Genomic DNA, 19179 nt, shown 5'->3' with positions numbered 1-19179 from the left:
CTGGTATCTGTTCTTCTCCACCAATCTTCTCTTAATCAAACCCTATTACAATAATAATAATATTATTATTATCATTATTATTATTATTATTATTATTTATTTCTTTTTTGTTTTTAACTTCACGAATTACTTCTTCACACGTACTTAAACTAACTATTGCCCACACCATTACCGATAAGCTCCTAACTGCTAGTGCTTGGCTGCTGCTTTCTCCCCTATACTAATCCCCTTCTCATCACTTTCCCTGTTTTTCCTTTTTTTACTCGGATGGTTTTTTTTCCCTTACCATCACCAACTTACAACTTACATTTGCAAAAGAAAGGATTTTTTTTTTTATTTCTTTATCCCACCAAGAAACACCACATTTTCGCCTGTCTATGTGTGCCTTCCATATTGTTTTTTAAGGAAAATCTCGTTTAAGTACCAAAAGCAAAGCAAATTTAATTTCAAAATTCATTACACCATCTCACTGGAACTCATTAGCAAAATGATTGCTACTATGACATCCTCGATCATGGTTTTCTTAGGCCTTTTTTTCTTTTCAATGTTAAATGATAGCATAATAATTAATAATAATAATAATCTACCAACCCTTCATAAAATAGTGGTCGGATTATCTGGTTCCTAAACAGTAGTATCATCTTTGTAATTTACAGAGTTGGGAATTGGATAATGCTGGAGGAACTGTCCACGTAAAGTCAAGAAAGCAAGGGACCCTCACAAATGGATGATCCTGGTTGCGACATGCATCATTGTTTTTCTTTCATTGAAACCGTAGGTATCTGCAAATAACCTTATTTAATATTATATAAGAAATAATAATGATCCCAAACACTCTGCCCTATCATCACCTCTAACACCTGCCAATACAGATTGCTTGGAAACAGGATTAGTCAAACAAACCCCGATTCAAGTAAATGACACACGTTTGGAGCCGCCGTGAGGTTGAGTGTAGTAGAGTCTGATTGCCCTTGCTTTCTTGGGTGAATTGGTGGGCCATGCGAATGCAATTGAGTCATGTCCGAAACCAGCGGCTAGGGTTTGGGTCTACTGAAAGGGTCCACTTACACCTGTTTTTGGGGCTGCAGCAGTGTTAATTCAGGGACCACAGCCACCTTGGTTTCTTTCTGTTGTGGCTTTTTTTTGGTGTTCCATTCCATTCCACGGATTGCGCACACTGACGACAGGGCAATTTAGATTAGAGCCACTTTGGATGGATACAAAGGAATGTTTCTGTCTCCTTGACAACGTTTCTTTCTCAAGGCAAAGCTTTCCTGTCGACCGAAAACATCTTCAAGCCTTTAAACCATCTGGAGCCTAAACCAGATATCCGACTGTCTTGATAGGTTGTTTCTTTGAATAATTTAAGAGGGAAGGGAGGACCAGGAATGACCAGCAAAGTGCTCACACTAAACATAACGAGAGACCTAACCTATTCGATACCTGACTGACACCCTGTGTGTGTAATAAAATCGAATCAGGAAAAGCCCACTCACTCACTCACTCACTCATATATATATATATATATATATATATATATATATATATTATAAAAGACTTCAATCTAATAAATCAAGCCAGAGTCCATAAAATTATTGGCAAGGTTTTGAATCTACAATTTACCAAATCTCACACTCACCTTGACGATTCGATGAGATTTTTAAAAATGCACATAAAATTAAACTTTTCCTTCACACAGTTCAAATTGGACCAACAATAAGCCAGGATGGAAAAATGCAACTAACTCACTTCTAATTACATTTCTCCGAAATGATCTTTAGTCAGTCCCTACACTAACTTTGATTTGCGCCAACTAATCTAAAATAAGACAACATTCAAACTGATCCCTGCTCCAAAGGGACAATTACAAAGAGTCGACCATGCAGCTAACAACAGCTGATGTTTGATGCAGATCAATTCTTGCAGGTAAGCTCACAACCTTTAAACCACACCAAATAAGGTAAACAAATCTTTTGCTCTCTTCCCTATTGTACTGGTACTACTACTTTTGGTTTCCGTGACCAACACAGAGGTGGCCATTGAAGTAGTACTAAATCCTAACTTTTTCATCTACATTACGATTATAAACTAGTTATTGCTTGAAAGAAACTCAAGAAAATTAAGAACAACAATGCCCATCAAAGATACATGCCTCCTATTTTTTATATTCTCACTATGTTCTCAAGCATCTAGATATAACTTTTTTTATTTGCTCGGATTAGGAATTCAAAGAAATACCTTCTTAAAGGGCGTGATACCCCAAGGATTGTCAACTTGCTCTGGTTCACCCGTTATAACTAAACGTCTGGCAGGATCAGATTGAACTCGCAGCTAGATCCACCATAAAGCAAGTCCAGTTTTAAATCCACCCATGGGGTGGGGGGTGTCACATTTTGTACAGACTAAAGCAAAATGCATTGACAAACGTAACATATTTTCTAATCACTAGTACATTCTAAGGACCAAAAACTTTCCTTGTATTTGAAAGCAGGAAAGTGAAAATGGAAATCCAAAATATCTTGAGATATCCTTCAACCAAGTCTAACAAAGCTTTGGAACTAAAAAGGCAACTTAGTAGACCTTTTGTTGACATCGGCACCAGTAGATTACAAAAACAACAGAGACAACAGCAAATACTTAGGAGAAAGACTATAGGTTGCAATACCAACTGTCAAGGATCATACCAATTGTTTACTAATTTCTATCAGGTCTTTAGAAAGGATTTCAGGACAACTGCATACCTCCTCACGCAAGAGCCTAGGGACCAGAGCATATACCTCAAAGCAATCCTTCTGTGTAATTTAAGGACAATGAAACTACTGAGAACTAAAAATCCTAACACAAGTTACTCAGAAACTGGTCATATTCAAAAACCAGTTTTATCATAGATTTTTCTCAGTGCATGCACTGAATGGGAAACAAGGGATACTTACAGTTTCACGCACATTGATCTTCACCCAATCAGCAGGGGATCCAACATCAACAATTTCAGTGACCAGTCTACAGCATGAAAATTTGCATCGGTCAGAAAATAGAAGAAAACAACAATCAGGTTCGTTTGAGCATGTTTAAGACTTCTTAACTTTTTCTTAGGGCCCACATCCCTCCTCTTTCCCTCTTTTGATAGAGGCATTAAGGATAATTATCCTCCCAGAACAATGATGGGATTGGGCAAATGTTGACTAGGGCAAGGATATGAAACATCAGTAAATAATTAAATGTTCCCATTCAGAAAGGTTCCTTGAACCTTCAACAGCTTCAGAAGAAAAAGATTTATAAGCTTAAAGTTACTTTGGCCATTTAAATTATGGGAATGCTTCTCTGGATAATCTTTGCACTGACTCATTTTTTCATGTAAGGTGTTCCTAGTAGCAAAGAGTGCAACAAGAATATATCAAGAATATGGTTCTTAGAACTAATTCAATTATGTAGTAGCAAATTATTCATACATTTCTTTTTCCAATGAGAGAATCATTCATAACTTAATTCATCAAATGCTTGTCTGGATCTTCAATTTAAAGTTCAGATTATGTAGAATGTAAATAAAGCTAGATTAAAAAAAGCCCCCCCAAGAAATTAATGTACAACTAACTGATCAGCAAATATTAACCGCTTATCTGGTTCATGTGCAGATTTGTCAGCAAGCTCCATGCTTATTGGTGTCTTCTGCTTCTGCAAACCTGGAAAAGACACCAAAAACAATATGAGAACTCATGGCAGCACAGGCACATGGTAGCGAGAAAAATCTTTACAAGTAGCAACATACCAATGTTTTTAGGATGTTTTTCACACTTGTAGTAGAACTCAAGCTCTTATCCTGTACAGAGGAGCTCTTTTTAAATAAAACTAATTCTTGTATCACAGGAATACCACAAAGAAACTATAGAAAATTACAGATGATAGCAAGGTTGAGATATTCAACAGACCTTAATAATAGGCTTGGTGATCTCACCATATCCAACAGAACGTTGAGCATGCCAACCTTGCATGGTACAAGCAGCAGCATCCCTGTGTGCCCTACCTGACCCTGAGGCTAGGTAGCCACTTGACTGCAGAGGAAACTCATAAAACATTAGAAAGAGAACTCTTTAGCAAAAATAGTGACAGGAAACAAATGATTAGTTTAAGCATTCAAATGATCACTAGTTTACTTGTATGGAATTCAGCATAGTTCACATCAGCGTATTCAATGGATGATGAAAATTCGCAAGATATCATCACTGTTGTAAAATATGAAAAAACAAAACCCTACCTCCTTTTCACCACTTGTATGAGGGAGCAAAGAAGCAGGAATTTGAATCTCACCGTTCTGCCTCTTATACTTTTCATATTCTAATAGTGCCTGCACAACCATAAAAGGATCAGGAAATAGTAAAGACAGCCTGAAATCATGAAGGTATTGTTACCAAAAAGATGAGTGAATCAGCAAATTTTCTGGTTATTAAAGCATGATGGGAAAAGACTTGTTACACTATAAAGCAGACAGACTATAAGAGAAATATTGGCACTGCCATCATTTTGCCTCATATTTATTTAGTTTGGTTTGGATAAGCATGTCTAGGAAAAAACTTGTTTCACTATGACACTGATTATATCGAGAAAAAACTACGTAGTTTCACTTTAATGGTTTGAAGATATATACTAGGGAGGGAGCAGGCAGAACAACTGTTATGCATGTGGGAAAATATTTATTTACAGCTGGTTGTAAATATTGTAATCTGTATATTTATATTTGTATCTCTAGAATTAAGTATTTGTATCCCTAGAATTAAGGACAGAAAATTAGGATAGACAATCCCTCAATTATAGGATTAGTTTTAGGAAGATTTAATTTCTTAGTTTACTAACTAGTTAGTTGTATGTAAACCTAAAGTGCTTGTATGATTCTTAATGAGCAGTTTTTCAATATTACTCTTAGTTTTTCACATTGTTTTATTTCTTAGTTTTTTCACACAGTATTAGACCTTTAGGCTCTTTTTGAAAAAAAAAAAAATTTCAGCTTTCATTGCTGAATTCTATTTCAGGCCTTCATAGCCAAATCATGTTAAATGTTTTAGTCTTATTTTTTCCTTCTTTGGCCTTCATTGCCTAGAATCGTCTCTGGTTAAACTTTTAACTATCAAGATTCGTTTCAGTCCTAAGAAAGATAACCATGCCAGAGATTGCAGAGTATGCCACTACTACCCGATTTGAGGAAGTGATAACTGATAAAACCATTGAAGTACTATAGAAGTCTCGGGAACAAAAAAAGTTGGACAGAAAAAAGATTAAGAAATTAAGAAGCCTAGTGAAAACTCTTGAAAAGCTTACTGGGGTATGTTCTTTAGGTAAGGTCTCTAGTTTAGGTAAAGCTTCTAGTTCTCATCGATTAAACGTCTCAGTTACGCCTATTACGAGTTTTTGGGTCATTAACTCATGAGCTACATATCATATGACGTATTCCTCACAAAAGTTTAGTACATATACCCTATGTCCTAGTAATAAAAAAATTGTTGTTGCAAATGATTCACTTACTACAGTAGCAGGATTAAGAGATGTTCAAATTAATCCCTCGTTTGTTCTTAAAAATGTTCTTCATATTCCTAGATTGTCTACTAATCTAATGTCTACACAAAAACTTACCAGAGACATGAATTGCAAAATGACTTTTTAGCCCTCCTATTTCGAATTTCAGGACTAAACTTCAAGGAAGAGGATTGGACTTGCTAAGGAAAAGGATGAACTATACTATCTTAAGACATCAAATAACATGAGTAATATCAAGAATAGTTTATCTTTGTCATTTCTTTACAAAAAATCTCCCAATAAAAACGAAATCTAGCTTTATCATTTTCATCTTGTATATCCTTCTTTTGGAACTTTGAAAAACAGGTTTCCTTATTTATTCAAAGGATTAAATGCCGAAAATTTTTATTGTGATGTTTGTGAACTTGCAAAGCATAGATGTATCTTTTCCAATTAACAATACAAAAAATTTTACTCCTTTTTACTTGATTCATAGTGACATATAGGGTCCATCTACAATTCCTAATATTTCTGGTGCAAGGTGGTTTGTTTCTTTCATAGATGATTGTACCAGGGTCTCTTGGATATTTTTGCTTAAATCCAAATCAAATGTGAATAATGTGCTTTTAAGCTTCCAAAACATGATCCAAAATCAATTTAGAGTGAAAATCAAGAGATTTAGGTCTGATAATGCAATAGACTATTTTAACCAGAGTTTATCTACCTATTTCCAAAATGAAGGGATTATCTATGAGTCATCTTGTGTCAATACTCCACAACATAATGGAGTGGTAGAGAGGAAAAACAACCATTTACTAGCCATAACCTGAGCTTTACTTTTTTCAAGAAAATGTACAAAAATCCTAATGGGGGGAAGTTGTTCTCATTGTCACACATATTATAAATAGGTTACCTTCAACAGTTTTGGGATTTAAAACTCCTATGGAACTACTCTCACAATTCTATCTCAACTTTAATACCACAAACAACCTCACGCCTAAGGTATTTAGTTGTACATCATTTGTTCATGTTCACAATCATCATAGGGGGAAGTTGGATCCTATAGCAAGTAAGTGCATTTTTGTGGGGTATTCATCAACTCAAAAAGGGTATAAGTGCTATCATCTTCCTACCAAAAAATTTTATATGTCTGCAAATGTCATTTTTGAAGAAAGTAAACCATTTTTTACTTAACCTTGTCTTCAAAGGGATACTTCATTCATGGAAGATAACGATAGACTTCTTTTTGCTTGATTTGTCCTCCTTTTAACATTTTCACCAATTAATTCTTCTGAGTCTAAACTTGTTTCTTCTGAGTCCAAGTCAAATACTGAATTTGAGTCTGAATCCATTCCAAACACAGAAGATGTGACAAAAGATAATATTGTCCTTAATTCTATGAATGAATTACAGGTGTAATCAAGAAGGAAAGTTCCAGATCCTGAACCAGTGCAAGTCTAAGAACCTGATCCTAACTCTGAAAATGAGGTAACTACAGTTTTTGACTCTGTTTCTCAAAATGAGTATGAATCTCCTAAAACTATAACTAGTGATTATAATCTGCCTATTGCCATTAGGAAAGGAACCAAAGAATGTACTAAGCATCCACTATATCCAATCTCTAATTTTGTGTCATTTGAAAAATTTTTACCATCCCACAAAATTTTCCTTGTGAGCCTAAACACTGTTTTTATTTTAACTACATTATTCGAGGCATTATCTAGTAAGAAATGGAGGCAAGCCATGAAAATTGAAATGGAGGCCTTGGAGAAAAATAAGACATGAGAACTGGTAGAGTTGCCTAAAGGAAAAAATCCAATTGGGTGTAAATGGGTTTTCACTGTAAAATACAAGGCGGATGGTACTGTTGAAAGGTATAAAGCCAAGTTGGTGGCTAAGGGTTACACTCAAACTTATGGAGTGGATTATCAAGAAACTTTTGCTCTAGTTGCCAAGATGAATACAATTAGGATTTTGCTATCATTGGCTGCAAATTACAATTGGCAACTTCAACAATTTGTTGTAAAGAATGCTTTTTTACATGGGGATTTGGAAGAAGAAATATATATGAAGGTTCCACCAAGATTTGGAAGTCATCTAGAAGCAAACAAAGTATGCAAGCTGAAAAAGGCTTTATATTGCCTTAAACAATCTTTTAAGGCTTGGTTTGGGAGATTTGCCAAAGTGATGCTAGTAATGAGATATAAGCTGAGTCAAGGGGATCACACATTGTTTATCAAACACTCTGATTCAGGGAGAGTCAAAGTTCTATTAGTGTATGTTGATGACATAACTGTAACTTGAGATGACGACAAATAGAGAGAATCTCTAAAACAATGTTTGGCTAGAGAATTTGAGATAAAAGAGCTAAGGAGATTGAAGTACTTCCTAGGAATTGAAGTAGCTCACTCACGGCATAATATTTTCATCGCACAATAGAAATATATCATGGATCTTTTGAAGGAAACTAGGAAGCTCACATGTAAATCTGCAAATACCCCTATAGATTCTAATCATAAACTTGGAGAAGCTAATAAAGATGCTGCTATAGATAGAGAGATATACTAGAGATTAGTTGGAAGACTCATTTATCACATATTAGACCTGATATAGCATATGCTATGAGTGTGATAAGTCAATTTATGCGAAGTCCTAAAGAAGTACACCTACATGCTGTCAACCGTGTATTGCACTATTTGAAGGCCAATCCTAGGAGAGGTATCTTATTCAAAAGAAATTCGAAATTGGTTCTAAAGGCATATATAGATGCGGATTATGCAAGTTCAATAATTGATAGAAGATCCACCTTAGGCTACTACATTTTCCTAGGTGGTAATCTTATGACTTGGAAGAGTAAAAAACAGAATGTGGTGGCAAAATCAAGTGCTAAAGCAGAGTTCAAAGCAATGGTTAAGGAATTTGTGAACTATTATGGTTAAAGATTATCCTAGAAGACTTGAAGATCAAGTGGGATGGACCAATGAAACTACTATGATAACAAGTCTGCAATAAGCATTGCCCACAATCCTGTGCAACATGACAAAACAAAACATATTGAAGTAGACCAGCATTTCATAAAGGAGAAACTGGATAGTGGGTTGATTTGTACACCATATATATCAACCAAGGGTCAACTTGAAGATGCGTTGACTAAAGGTCTCAGCAATGCAACATTTCAAGAAATTATTTCCAAGCTAGGAATGGAAAACACTTATTCACCAGCTTGAGTGAGAGTGTGGAAAAACACTTATTTACAACTGGTTGCAATATTGTAATCTGTATATTTATATTTGTATCTCTAGAATTAAGTATTTGTATCCCTAGAATTAAGGACAGAAAATTAGGATAGACAATCCCTCAATTATAATATCAGCTTTAGGAAGATTTAGTTTCCTAGTTTACCCAATAGTTAGTTGTATATAAACCTAAAGTGCTTGTATAATTCTTAATGAGCAGTTTTTTAATATACATTCAGTCTTACTCTTAGTTTTTCACACAGTTTTATTTCTTAGTTTTTCCACAAAGCACAACATTGATACAAGAACAGACAGTCTCATATCCATGTTATTCTGAAAAGCACATAGAATACATAATTTTTATAAAGATCATGCCTCAAAATAACCCCCAAATATCATTCCTAGCACCGGAAGAATGTTATAAGTGCTGTATATCATTTATTTTTACACAAGCCAACAAAGATTGCTACAAGAAAGGGCATAGGACGTTGCATTTTTTTTCACTTGATCTTTTAAATTTAATTAAATGTGTCGATTAAGATCGGTCTTCACAGAACAATAAGGTTGGCCCATTATGACCTGGAAGTCACAATTCTAAGTCATGGAAACAGCCCCTTCACATAGCAAAGGGTAAGGTTACATGCATTTGACCTGGAGTCCACACAATGTGGCAGCTAGTTAATTGTCCCAGTGAAACAAGCATACCTTCTCATAAAAAATGCAGAATCTCCAAGAGACAGTTGTGCAGGCCCTGAGATAAAGAAACAAAGAGATACCAAGGTCAATCAAGAGAATACTAGGCTTTCACAAAAAGCATGTCCACATAAAGTAATTTGTGTTGAGGTAAATTGCAAGCCAGAGTCATTAAGATAGAGACATAATTTTCCACCAAAAAAAAAAAACTGTCCACTTTTCTCCTTACTTTGGGGGGCTTGCTGCCATAACTTCAATGCAGTCACCTATAGGCATCCATAGAGTAAAAATAAATTTATCATATATTTTGATGATGTAAATGTTTCAACATCCATAATGCTGCATTACTCAAATCTCAAAAGCAGGTAATTTCCAATTTGACATATAAGAAAACTCCCAACACAAACATTGTAAATCCAATAAAAAACACATAAGCCCAACTTCATCTTCTGTCAACCTTTAAATATCCACAAATTCATACCTCATAGGCCATAACGCAGAATTTAGAGTAAAACATATTATAACCAGGTTATACTGTAAAACATCAACAAATGAATAATTTTTTACCAAAAAAGTAATCCTAAAGGACACAAAACTCTTATACTTTGTGTGGAAACAAGGATTGGGAGAGTAAATTTGGATTTACTTTATTATCAAATAGTGAGGATAAGTGTATATATTACATATAAATCACTCCACAATGTTTGACTTAGCATGTAAATCAAGTAAAAAGTTATAACTTCAATGTTTTTTTTATATCATAAGATTAAAACTTTTTAATAATATTGTTCAATGGCCTTCTGAAATTTTAAGAAAATATGAAAAATAAAAAAAAAAAGTAAAAGTTTAGGTTTTACAAGAAAGGACATGGTTTTGGGAGGAAATACAGACATTTAACTCATGACTAAAGAAATTCAATTTATCTATATTTGAGTGAAATTACTTTTTCATCTTGGTAGTTAATATACATTACTCACTAGTGATCTGACAAATTTACAGATTTTATTGCAGTTATAAGACTCATAGTGTCTTTTACAAGTAGCAACATACAATTTATTTTGCAAGTGAAATCTATATCCCTGACAACTTTGCAATCTTTCCTATTTTTGCCCCCATGCAAAACATACGGAGGTAATCTTTCCTATTTTTGCCTCCATGGAAAATGTATGAGGAATCTTTCCTATTTTTGCTACAAGTGCACTTCCTATAGTCAAACTCAACTAAAAGTGTGGGGGTGAAAATGGTATCTAGATGCCCGACTTATCAGTTCCCTACTCCTTCCGGCCAAAAAGGTGGGCTATGGCAATGATGCAAAGTTATCCTAGTTACAGACAAACCCAGATAGTCTCATGGAAAAACAAGCATGTTGACCAAGCAATATCTTCTCCAGAATGATTTGGAGCCATGCTATTTTTACATGGTCTGTGTTAATTTCCATTCAAACTTGACCAGTCCATTTCAAACTGAAGCACAATCGAATCCAAAGCAACTTATTGTCTACTTCATATAACTATTGATTGAATAATAGCATAAACTAAAATTACACTTATTATTTAATGTTTCCACTTACATCTAGATACCCTGTGTTCATAAAATAGGAAAGAGAACTTATATCTATTACCATATACAACATCTCATGAATCAACCTTCTGTAGACTTCTTGAGGAATCATGCTTATGTGCAACCCATTTAAAGACAAAAGGTTAAAGATCAAGACTGGATATGACCAGTTTTAGTTGATAAATAGCCTGAAAAGTTTTCTAAAATTGGTTACAGATCACAGTAAATGGAAGAATCCAGAGCTACGATATCCCTCAAGCGCACCCAAATTTATCCACCCTTCAAATGTGTGTGCCTGGCAGTATATTCCTAGGCCTCTTTTTATATGAAGATTTAATACCTCTCTAAAAGTCAATTATCTAAGTGTAACATTAAATGCTTCCACATGAGTTGCAGAATCACTTTATAAAGGATCATAATTAAAGAAGTTCCCCTGCTGTAATATGTTTTAAAACATTAAGAGGAATAAGACACATTAGAACACAGTAAACCTCAATGCTGTAGCACTAAAAGAAAGCATGTGGGTTTAGAAGAAGTGAACTATCATTCGCATTTTTAAGATAAAGGTCATATATCACAATATGGATATGACAAATAGGATACAGCAAAATGGTAATTTTTAAAAATGATGATATGGTAATAAAAAACATAGATGTAATATTTTTCCCAATACCTGTTTCCTTTTCTCTCTGCCTTCTTTTATTCTCAATTACAATATGACAGAAAAAAACCAAATTCCAGACTTGGCCTCACCAAATACATTAAGAGAGAGACAGAGTCGCTCCATATTCCCTAGCACCATTGGTGGATTAATGTCATACCTTTCAAACCATGATGACTCACATGTTTCATAGACAAAAGAAAGTCCCATTTGTTAAAGAGTAAGATTATATTTTTCAATCGTATCACCTAATTTAAATATGTCTATACTTCAATTCTTATTTCCTTATGAATTCAGTAATTACTTATTAAAAGAAACCGAAAACATGAACCCTAAGCATACAATAAAGGGCACACTTCTTCCAAGTGTTATCAGGAGTCTTGTTTGGAAAACATTAAAATCAGATAAAGAATGTATTTGTACATATAGGACAAAAAGGTGAATTCATCAATTGTGCCCAAAATAGAAGCAATTATTTGACAGTATAAATGGCAACTCTAAATATGGTACAATGCACATTTCATTGTCATGTTCATTCAAATTTCCAACTTTGGAGACTTCAAAACCTATTCTTCTTTGTCTTCGTGGAAGATAGAGAGAGCAAAAAAAAAGTAACAGAACAAACTAAATCCTGAAGACTAGAACATACAATTCTGTTATTGACAGTGCCTTGGCAATTAGTATGTAACAACGCATTGCTAGAATTTAATCTTATTCATTTTCCTAGACAAGAAACAGATCCAAACCACTTGTTAATAAAAGCAGATCATTCATAAACTTTTACCTGTTGAGGCCTATTATATGCAAAGGCTGTTAGCTAGGACAATGTATTAGAAAACAAGGTTGAACCTCCAAACAGAAAAATGAATGCATAATTATTCACATTAATAAAATCAGATTGCATGTCTCCTCTGACTTGTTAATGCTTGCTACATGAAAAACAAAGTAACTAACAATAGCAAATGGTGATTTAAGGGTTTAGAGAAGAAAGTAAAAAAATCAATTAAGGATTCCAGAATATGCATGTATACCACTTCATAGCCACCCCATTTAATAACAGCTCTCCACAACCTATATCCAATGCACACACACACACACACAAAAAAAGCACAAATTAGCCTGTGAAAGAAAGCAGATTCATGAAAATACAAATCAATGATCACTAAAAACTCACTTGAGGCAGTTTAGTGGTTCTCCATAAAATTTAGGGGGCTTGAATTCCAACGACCTGTCCTTATAGATACTTTCCAGCTCCTTCATGAATGCTGTTCGCTCCTCCTGTGTTCCGGTTTCATCTGCGTTCCCCATCTATATCCCAAACAACAAAAGTTTGAGTTAAAAAAATGGATAAACGGAATGATTGGCACTTTTATGTTTATGTCACGATTTATGGGACATTCTTTTATGCACCTCAGGATCCAGCAACCAACTCTTTGATTTATCCACAGTTTTGGGTCCAGATTTTGTTGTAATAGAAGGAAGGGGAGCAGCATCTCCATTGCTTTTCTTCTCTAGTGGTTCAGCAGGAGCAGCATTGCAAGAACTAGTATTTGCATCATTGGAAGATTTGTTGTCAGGTTTATAGGGCAAAGCTGGAGTATCACTCATATTAACATCAGTGGGCAAGGTTAGAGTCTTATCAGCAATTGCTTCATTAGTATTTTAATCCTGAGTGGGGTGCGGGGACAGTTGCCGTTGGACGCCAGCATCAACAAGGTTAACTTGAGAAGCCTCTTGTAATTGATGTTCCAACATTTCGGTATCTTCCATCTTGCCTATACGGATTCTGCAGTCAAAGAAAAAGGTGGTATTAATGAATATTTTTAACAGGACTCCTTAAGGAATGCAAGCAAGAAGAGTAACGGTTGGTGATGAGCGAAAAGCTCAGTTGTCAGATGATCCAGCAGGTTTTATTCTTGAGAATAGCTACTCGCATATATGCCTGCCATGGTGAGAAACCAAACCCTAAGTCCCATATGGTTCCAAAGAGAAAGAGGGAAAGAAAAAGAAGACATCAAAATCGAAAATAGGAAAGTAAAAAGGTTTGAAAAAAGCGTTAAAAAGAAAGCATTAAATTAAAAGAGTTGGTTGAGGAAGAAACTTGCCCGTTGCAGGGTGAGGGTGGAGGAGCGTTAGGGCTTTGAGTAAGAAAGAGAAAAAGAGAATGCGGGGAAAGAAATGAATAGCAATAAATAGAGCGCAGCCTCTTCTTATCCGACTAACATAGAAAGTATCGTTCATGGCAGGGCAGGCAGTTACAACACTTGCACCTCACTTCGCCTGCCTGCCTGCCTGGGTTTGGGATTGGGATTTTTTCTGTTTCTGCCTCTTCCTCTTCCTGCCAACTTAAGCCTCCAAATCCAATTCTCTTTCATTTTTTCACGCCGTGGCTGGTTTTTCATATATAAAAAATAAGGGGAAAAAAACCACAACCAAAGAGAGTAAAACCCCCGAGCCATCGGTCAGTTGCTCTTTTACCCAAAGTTGAGTTCAAGCTGCAAAGTGCAGACTTACACTGCTTTTCCCCAACATCCCCGCCCAGGCCACCTTCTTTCTTTCTACAATAACACTGCCCACTACTATTCGCTTCTCCAAGCCCATTTCACGCTAATTGAGTGCTTCCTTCATTCCTACTAGGCTACTACTTTGGTGATGCATACAAATTACAATTCAAGACTATTTCTTGTTCCAAATGATTTGGTATTTGTTAAATTTAGCAAAGTGGGAAATGTGTTACTGATGAAATTTGATGGATGGATATTGGTTTTGAGTTGAGGCTAGTAGATTACTTTTAGGGATGGAATGCAACCCAACACTCACTACTTATTACTTAGCGAAATAAACAATATTAGTATGGATGCAGACTGCCATGTTTTTTACATTTATTAATTTCTTCCCTCTCCTCTCCTCGTCATAATTATGATATGACTTGCAAGCAAGTTTCGCTTTTACCAGGGCTCTGCTACGTCTACTTTGCTTTGCCGATGACTTGCATGCATGGTCTTTCAGTCTCTCTCTTATGGAATAGAACACCAACATGGGGCTCTCCAGACAACATGCATGCGCAAGACAAGATGGAGACCTCGCGGAGAGTCTTCTTTACAGCTACGATCTTCCCAGTCGCTTTCTCCCTGCATTGCCCATGGTTTGCCTTTGCTTCTCCATTTCTTTGTTTCTCTTTCCTACTTTCTTCTATCATATCACAAGACTCACTCCAACGGCAACTTCTTTCAGCCCAGCCCAACTTCCTCAGCAGGCCTGGGCTTTTGCTTCGTCGCTAGTAAATTAATTAATCTTCTATATTACCTTTTCATTTTTTTTTTTTTTCATTTTTTCTACTAAGTAAATAAAATGTCGCAAAAAATATGATGACAGAAACGTTTTCTATTGTAGCATAACATGTATGTACATCATCAATACATTAGATTATATCATTATTAGTCGGTCATTTGTGAAATTGAAGCATAATTTTATGACTAGTGTCTTTTCATTGCAATTGGGTTGCTTAGGATATTTGTTAATGGTTTGAGACTAGTATATATATACAAAAAGCAAAAGAACAAACAAATATCATCAGCTGGGCTTCAAGTGATCTCTGGATTATGGGCCCACAAAGGCAGTGCCTGCACTACATAATAATACCATAATTACAAATACTCTCGATCTATGCAAATGCAACATAAATTACTTTTAAGAAGAAAGAAATACAATAGGCAATAGCTGCTATCTCGCCCCTCCAACTTTTTGGTTTTCACTAAAGCTAGCTAGCTAGTCAGTTAGTTACATGAACCCAGTGCAACTCTTTATTTTTTTTAGCCTTTTAGAATGAGCCTCACATTCTGAACCTTCACTGACATCTTTAGCTTCTGTTCCTCCATATCTTTCAAAACATCTACCAGTTTTGCACGATACCCTTCACACCTTCTACTTGCATCTTCCAACTCTACACTTAATTCCTGAATTTTCTTCTCCTCATCCTGCAACCAAGCCAAAAGGAACACCAATTTGACTCCCTATATTGCTTTACTTTCCAAAATTTCCCACAATAACTCATGGTTTTAAAAGCATTTCACTATATCTTAAACTCACCTATAATGCCTTATTTCAATGCACACAAAAAAAAAAAAAAACTGCAGGATGGATGCAAAGTCCGAACAGTAAAGATCAATGCTATGATACAGAAGCCAATTAAAGAGAATATATCATGAATAAGGAACTGACCTCAAAGCCAGAATGAAGCAGCTGGCCCGTACTAAAAGGAATATTTTTTGTGACTTCAGAATCATGCTCTTTTGCAGAGGCAACCTTCTTTGAAGCCTCATGAAGAGCATCCTTAGCAACGAGAAAAGTATGTATTGATTCTGTCCCCTCTCCCACAAATTTAATGGCTTCATGGCACAGGTTGTCATAACGTGCAGCATAGGACACCTGACTATTACTTTGCATTTCTACAGCGCAACCATCCACTGCAACCCCACTTTTTGCATTTCTTGTCCACCGTTTTAAGATATAATGAGATGGCAATGTCAGAACATTTGTTACCCTAAAAACTGATAATACATGCTTACAAATAATGCCTGAAAATTCAAACATTTGGCAGCTACAGCTAGCTTTCTTTCTGAAAATGCTGAACTTCACAAAATGTGCTTTATGGTCTTCTCCAAATTTCGCCACCCTATACATTACTTCTAATCCTGTGTCATCAATTGCAGTTGCAGGATAAGCAAGAGTCTCAACCAATTCCTCTTGGAATTTCATAAATATTTTCCTTGTGTAAAGGTTGGCTGCTTGTTTTTCCATAGGAGATGGAGTTTTTAAAGCTGGTGCTGTATTTAATGTATCATAATCCGCCTTTACTTCCTTTTCATATCGACTTGCAACTGCTTTTTCATATTGCTTAATCAGAACCTGGGCATTAGTTGACGCATTTATGTAACCATCAAAATATGAGTTTGCAATATCAATTCGTTGAGTTATGTACGTCTCCCCAAAGAATGTGTCCTGAAGATAAACTGGTACCCAATGCTGTCGAGTGTTGTACATTGACTGAAGCCATTCATTCTCTCCAAGACTGTATTTTAGAAGAAGGGATTCCCAACATGACTCAAACTCATCCACTGTCTCCGTTAAATTGATGCATCTTTGGAAGTCTGCTTCAAAAGAGGGGTGCAAGTGATATACATCAGAAAGTTTCTCCTGAGCTTCCCTAAACACATTCCATTTACAAAATCTGTGGCGGGTCCCTGGGAAAACTTGTGCAACAGCTGCTCTTATGATCCTATCTTGGTCTGTCGTGATTGAAATAGGATGGCGGCCAGACATTGCAGCTAGCCAAGTCTGGAACAACCAAACAAAAGAGGACTCTGACTCATTAAGAAGCAAAGCACATCCAAACAACACAGGCTGTCCATGATGATTCCACCCAGTGAAAGGGGCAAAAGGAACACGGTATCGGTTTGTTCTATATGTCGTATCAAATGTAACAGTGTCCCCAAAATGATTATAATTCATTCTAGAAGGAGCATCAGCCCAGAAGATGTTTCCTGTTGAGTTACCAAAATCACCTTGGACAGCACAAAAGAAGGCAGGATCGTCATTTTGCATTCGCTTCAAGTAGTCAAAAACAACCTGACCCCCACTCCCAAGTTTCCTCTGACGACTACTACTCATATAATTCTGGCAATCAACTTTAGTAAAACCAACATTATTGATTCCACCAGATTCCTTAATCAACACAGACATCACTCCACTTGGGCCCATCCCAGCAGCTTGAAGTGTATCAATGAGGCTGCGAGCAGGACCAGAGACATGCCGGTGTGAACGAAGGCAATGCACTTTATCTGGCGGCACAAGCTCGTGGGTATGCTCTTTAACAAGTTTAGAGACAGCCCATTTTCCAGAAGTCTGCTTCTTGACGGTGATTTGGGCCTTACAACCAACTCTAGTGATGGTACGCTGGCGCTTGGACCTATTCTGACTGGCATCTCTACGGAAGCCCTCGCGGGAGCAGACAATTTGGCGGCATATGATGGAGCCATCACGACGTGAGCGCTGGTAAACGCTAACCCGAGTGCTAAAACCAATGCGGCGAGCATATGAATTGTAGAAAATGCGGGCAGCCTGTTCAGAATCAAATTCCATACCTTCATAGGGCTCGAGATTGGGATCCCCCAGGGTGGAAAGAGTTTGGGCTAAGGCATGATTGTAATGATCAAAAGGAATTGGGTGTTCCAAGTCAAGGGCAGTAGCGTCGTCATCAAACTCATCTATTACAGGACGAATATCCATTTGACTATTGCTCTGGGACTCCTACTAATCATATATCATTATATCTTTTTAGGAGTTAAGAATCATAAGTTTGCAAATGGTTATTGGGTTCCAGGATTGGGTATGGTGTCATATTCGATATTCATTCATAGCATTTAAAAGCTGAAGAATTAGTGGGAAGAAATAAACTGACCCGAGATGAGGATTTTGGAGAGGGCGGATGCTGCTGCTGCTGCTGCTGCACAGAAATCAGAAGCGCAAAGTAGCTTCCGTTGGGGCAGAAAGAAGAGAGGGAATTTTGTGGGTACTTTAGGGGGGGTTTGAGGGTTTTCAATTTTGAGGTGATGTGCAACTGCAACACACATCTTGTCCTCCTCATCTTTAACCATTTCATTTACAAGCTTCACACCACGGATGGGATAACTTTCCACTTTGCTAATTACCATTTACCAATTATTATTCCCAAAATCATATTTGGAATTTCAGTTGAAAAATTACAAAAATAAAAATATTGAGATTAGACATGTGCCTCGGCCTAAACGCCCAGATTAAAATGTGTTCAAAATTTGTCTCCACATTCATTATTTGAAGAAGTAATATATAGTTAATAAAGCACTGAATTTTTTATCTCAGTGATTAACAAATAAAAAAAAAATGATATTGTAGTTGATCAAAATGTATCCAAAACTTGTCGCAACAATGGTAATTTGAAAAAGCAAAATAAAGTCAATCATTATGTAATTTATTAGTAAAGTGCTGAAATCTTCAATCCAATTTTCTCAGGATTCTGAAAACTGTATATATATAAAAAAAAAAAAAAAAAGATGTTGCCTCAAAGTTTAATCATTTTAGCGGAAAAACAAATTGAAATGTAATCATATTTATTTACAAAAAAAAAACCATCAGCATAGTAATTTTTTGATTTTGCACACCTCACTCACCTCGTGTTTATTTCTTATAAGTCTCAATAAACTTTCAAATTGAAATGCTTACTGTTTAATTATGGTTATGACTTATTCTAAACCAATCAACCTCAAAATTATAAAATATGACTTAATTTGTTGTTATCATTGTTGTCTTTGAACATGATTTTGGGTTTAAATAATGCAATTATAGTTATATTCGTTCTGACTAAATCAGTAAGCACATATAAAAAAGGTACCTTATGTTCTCTCTTGAATGTCGCTGTCTTACTATTACCCGAACCCTGTCGAACCATGCAAGTAGTAGTAGTTGTTGTAGCAGTAGTTGTAGTAG

The 19179-nt window shown here is 35.9% G+C and overlaps 1 protein-coding gene and 1 pseudogene across 4 annotated transcripts; both read right to left on the bottom strand.

Annotated features, from left to right (window-relative positions):
• Nucleotides 1-1462: 1462 nt before the first annotated feature.
• On the bottom strand, nt 1463-14542 carry LOC111315825 (AT-rich interactive domain-containing protein 5-like; annotated as a pseudogene). Its single transcript, XR_016330571.1, has 15 exons — nt 13761-14542; nt 13519-13597; nt 13066-13441; nt 12830-12963; nt 12687-12726; nt 9645-9700; nt 9447-9492; nt 4253-4342; nt 3927-4049; nt 3767-3817; nt 3611-3680; nt 2934-3000; nt 2742-2792; nt 2239-2331; nt 1463-1939 (listed from the first exon to the last, which is right to left on the bottom strand). The product of XR_016330571.1 is annotated as an AT-rich interactive domain-containing protein 5-like (transcript).
• A 482-nt stretch (nt 14543-15024) lies between these two features.
• LOC111315217 (protein FAR1-RELATED SEQUENCE 5-like) lies at nt 15025-19121 on the bottom strand. Of its 3 annotated transcripts, none has more exons than XM_089749035.1 (2): nt 15877-19121; nt 15025-15283 (listed from the first exon to the last, which is right to left on the bottom strand). In XM_089749035.1, the coding sequence occupies exons 1-2, from the start codon at nt 17941-17943 to the stop codon at nt 15173-15175; spliced, it is 2178 nt and encodes a 725-aa protein (XP_089605161.1). In that variant the 5' UTR covers nt 17944-19121; the 3' UTR covers nt 15025-15172. The 3 variants fall into 3 exon arrangements, with proteins under 3 accessions (XP_089605161.1, XP_089605162.1, XP_089605160.1); XM_089749036.1 differs by having other exon boundaries at nt 15113-15278; nt 15877-18731; XM_089749034.1 differs by having other exon boundaries at nt 15234-15632; nt 15877-18720.
• Nucleotides 19122-19179: the final 58 nt, after the last annotated feature.

Source organism: Durio zibethinus, chromosome 20 (assembly GCF_047325235.1).
Source record: "Durio zibethinus cultivar Kanyao isolate XHJ-2024 chromosome 20, ASM4732523v1, whole genome shotgun sequence".
Classification (NCBI taxonomy): domain Eukaryota; kingdom Viridiplantae; phylum Streptophyta; class Magnoliopsida; order Malvales; family Malvaceae; genus Durio; species Durio zibethinus.
Note: the sequence above shows the minus strand (reverse complement) of the source record. Positions and strands in the feature narration are given on the sequence as shown.

Coding starts and splice junctions, on each gene's coding strand:
- LOC111315217 (XM_089749034.1), bottom strand. CDS start 17,943: ATGGATATTCGTCCTGTAATAGATGAGTTTGATGACGACGCTACTGCC. Junction 15,633..15,876: donor TGCTTCATTCTGGCTTTGAG/GTCAGTTCCTTA, acceptor GCTTGGTTGCAG/GATGAGGAGAAGAAAATTCA.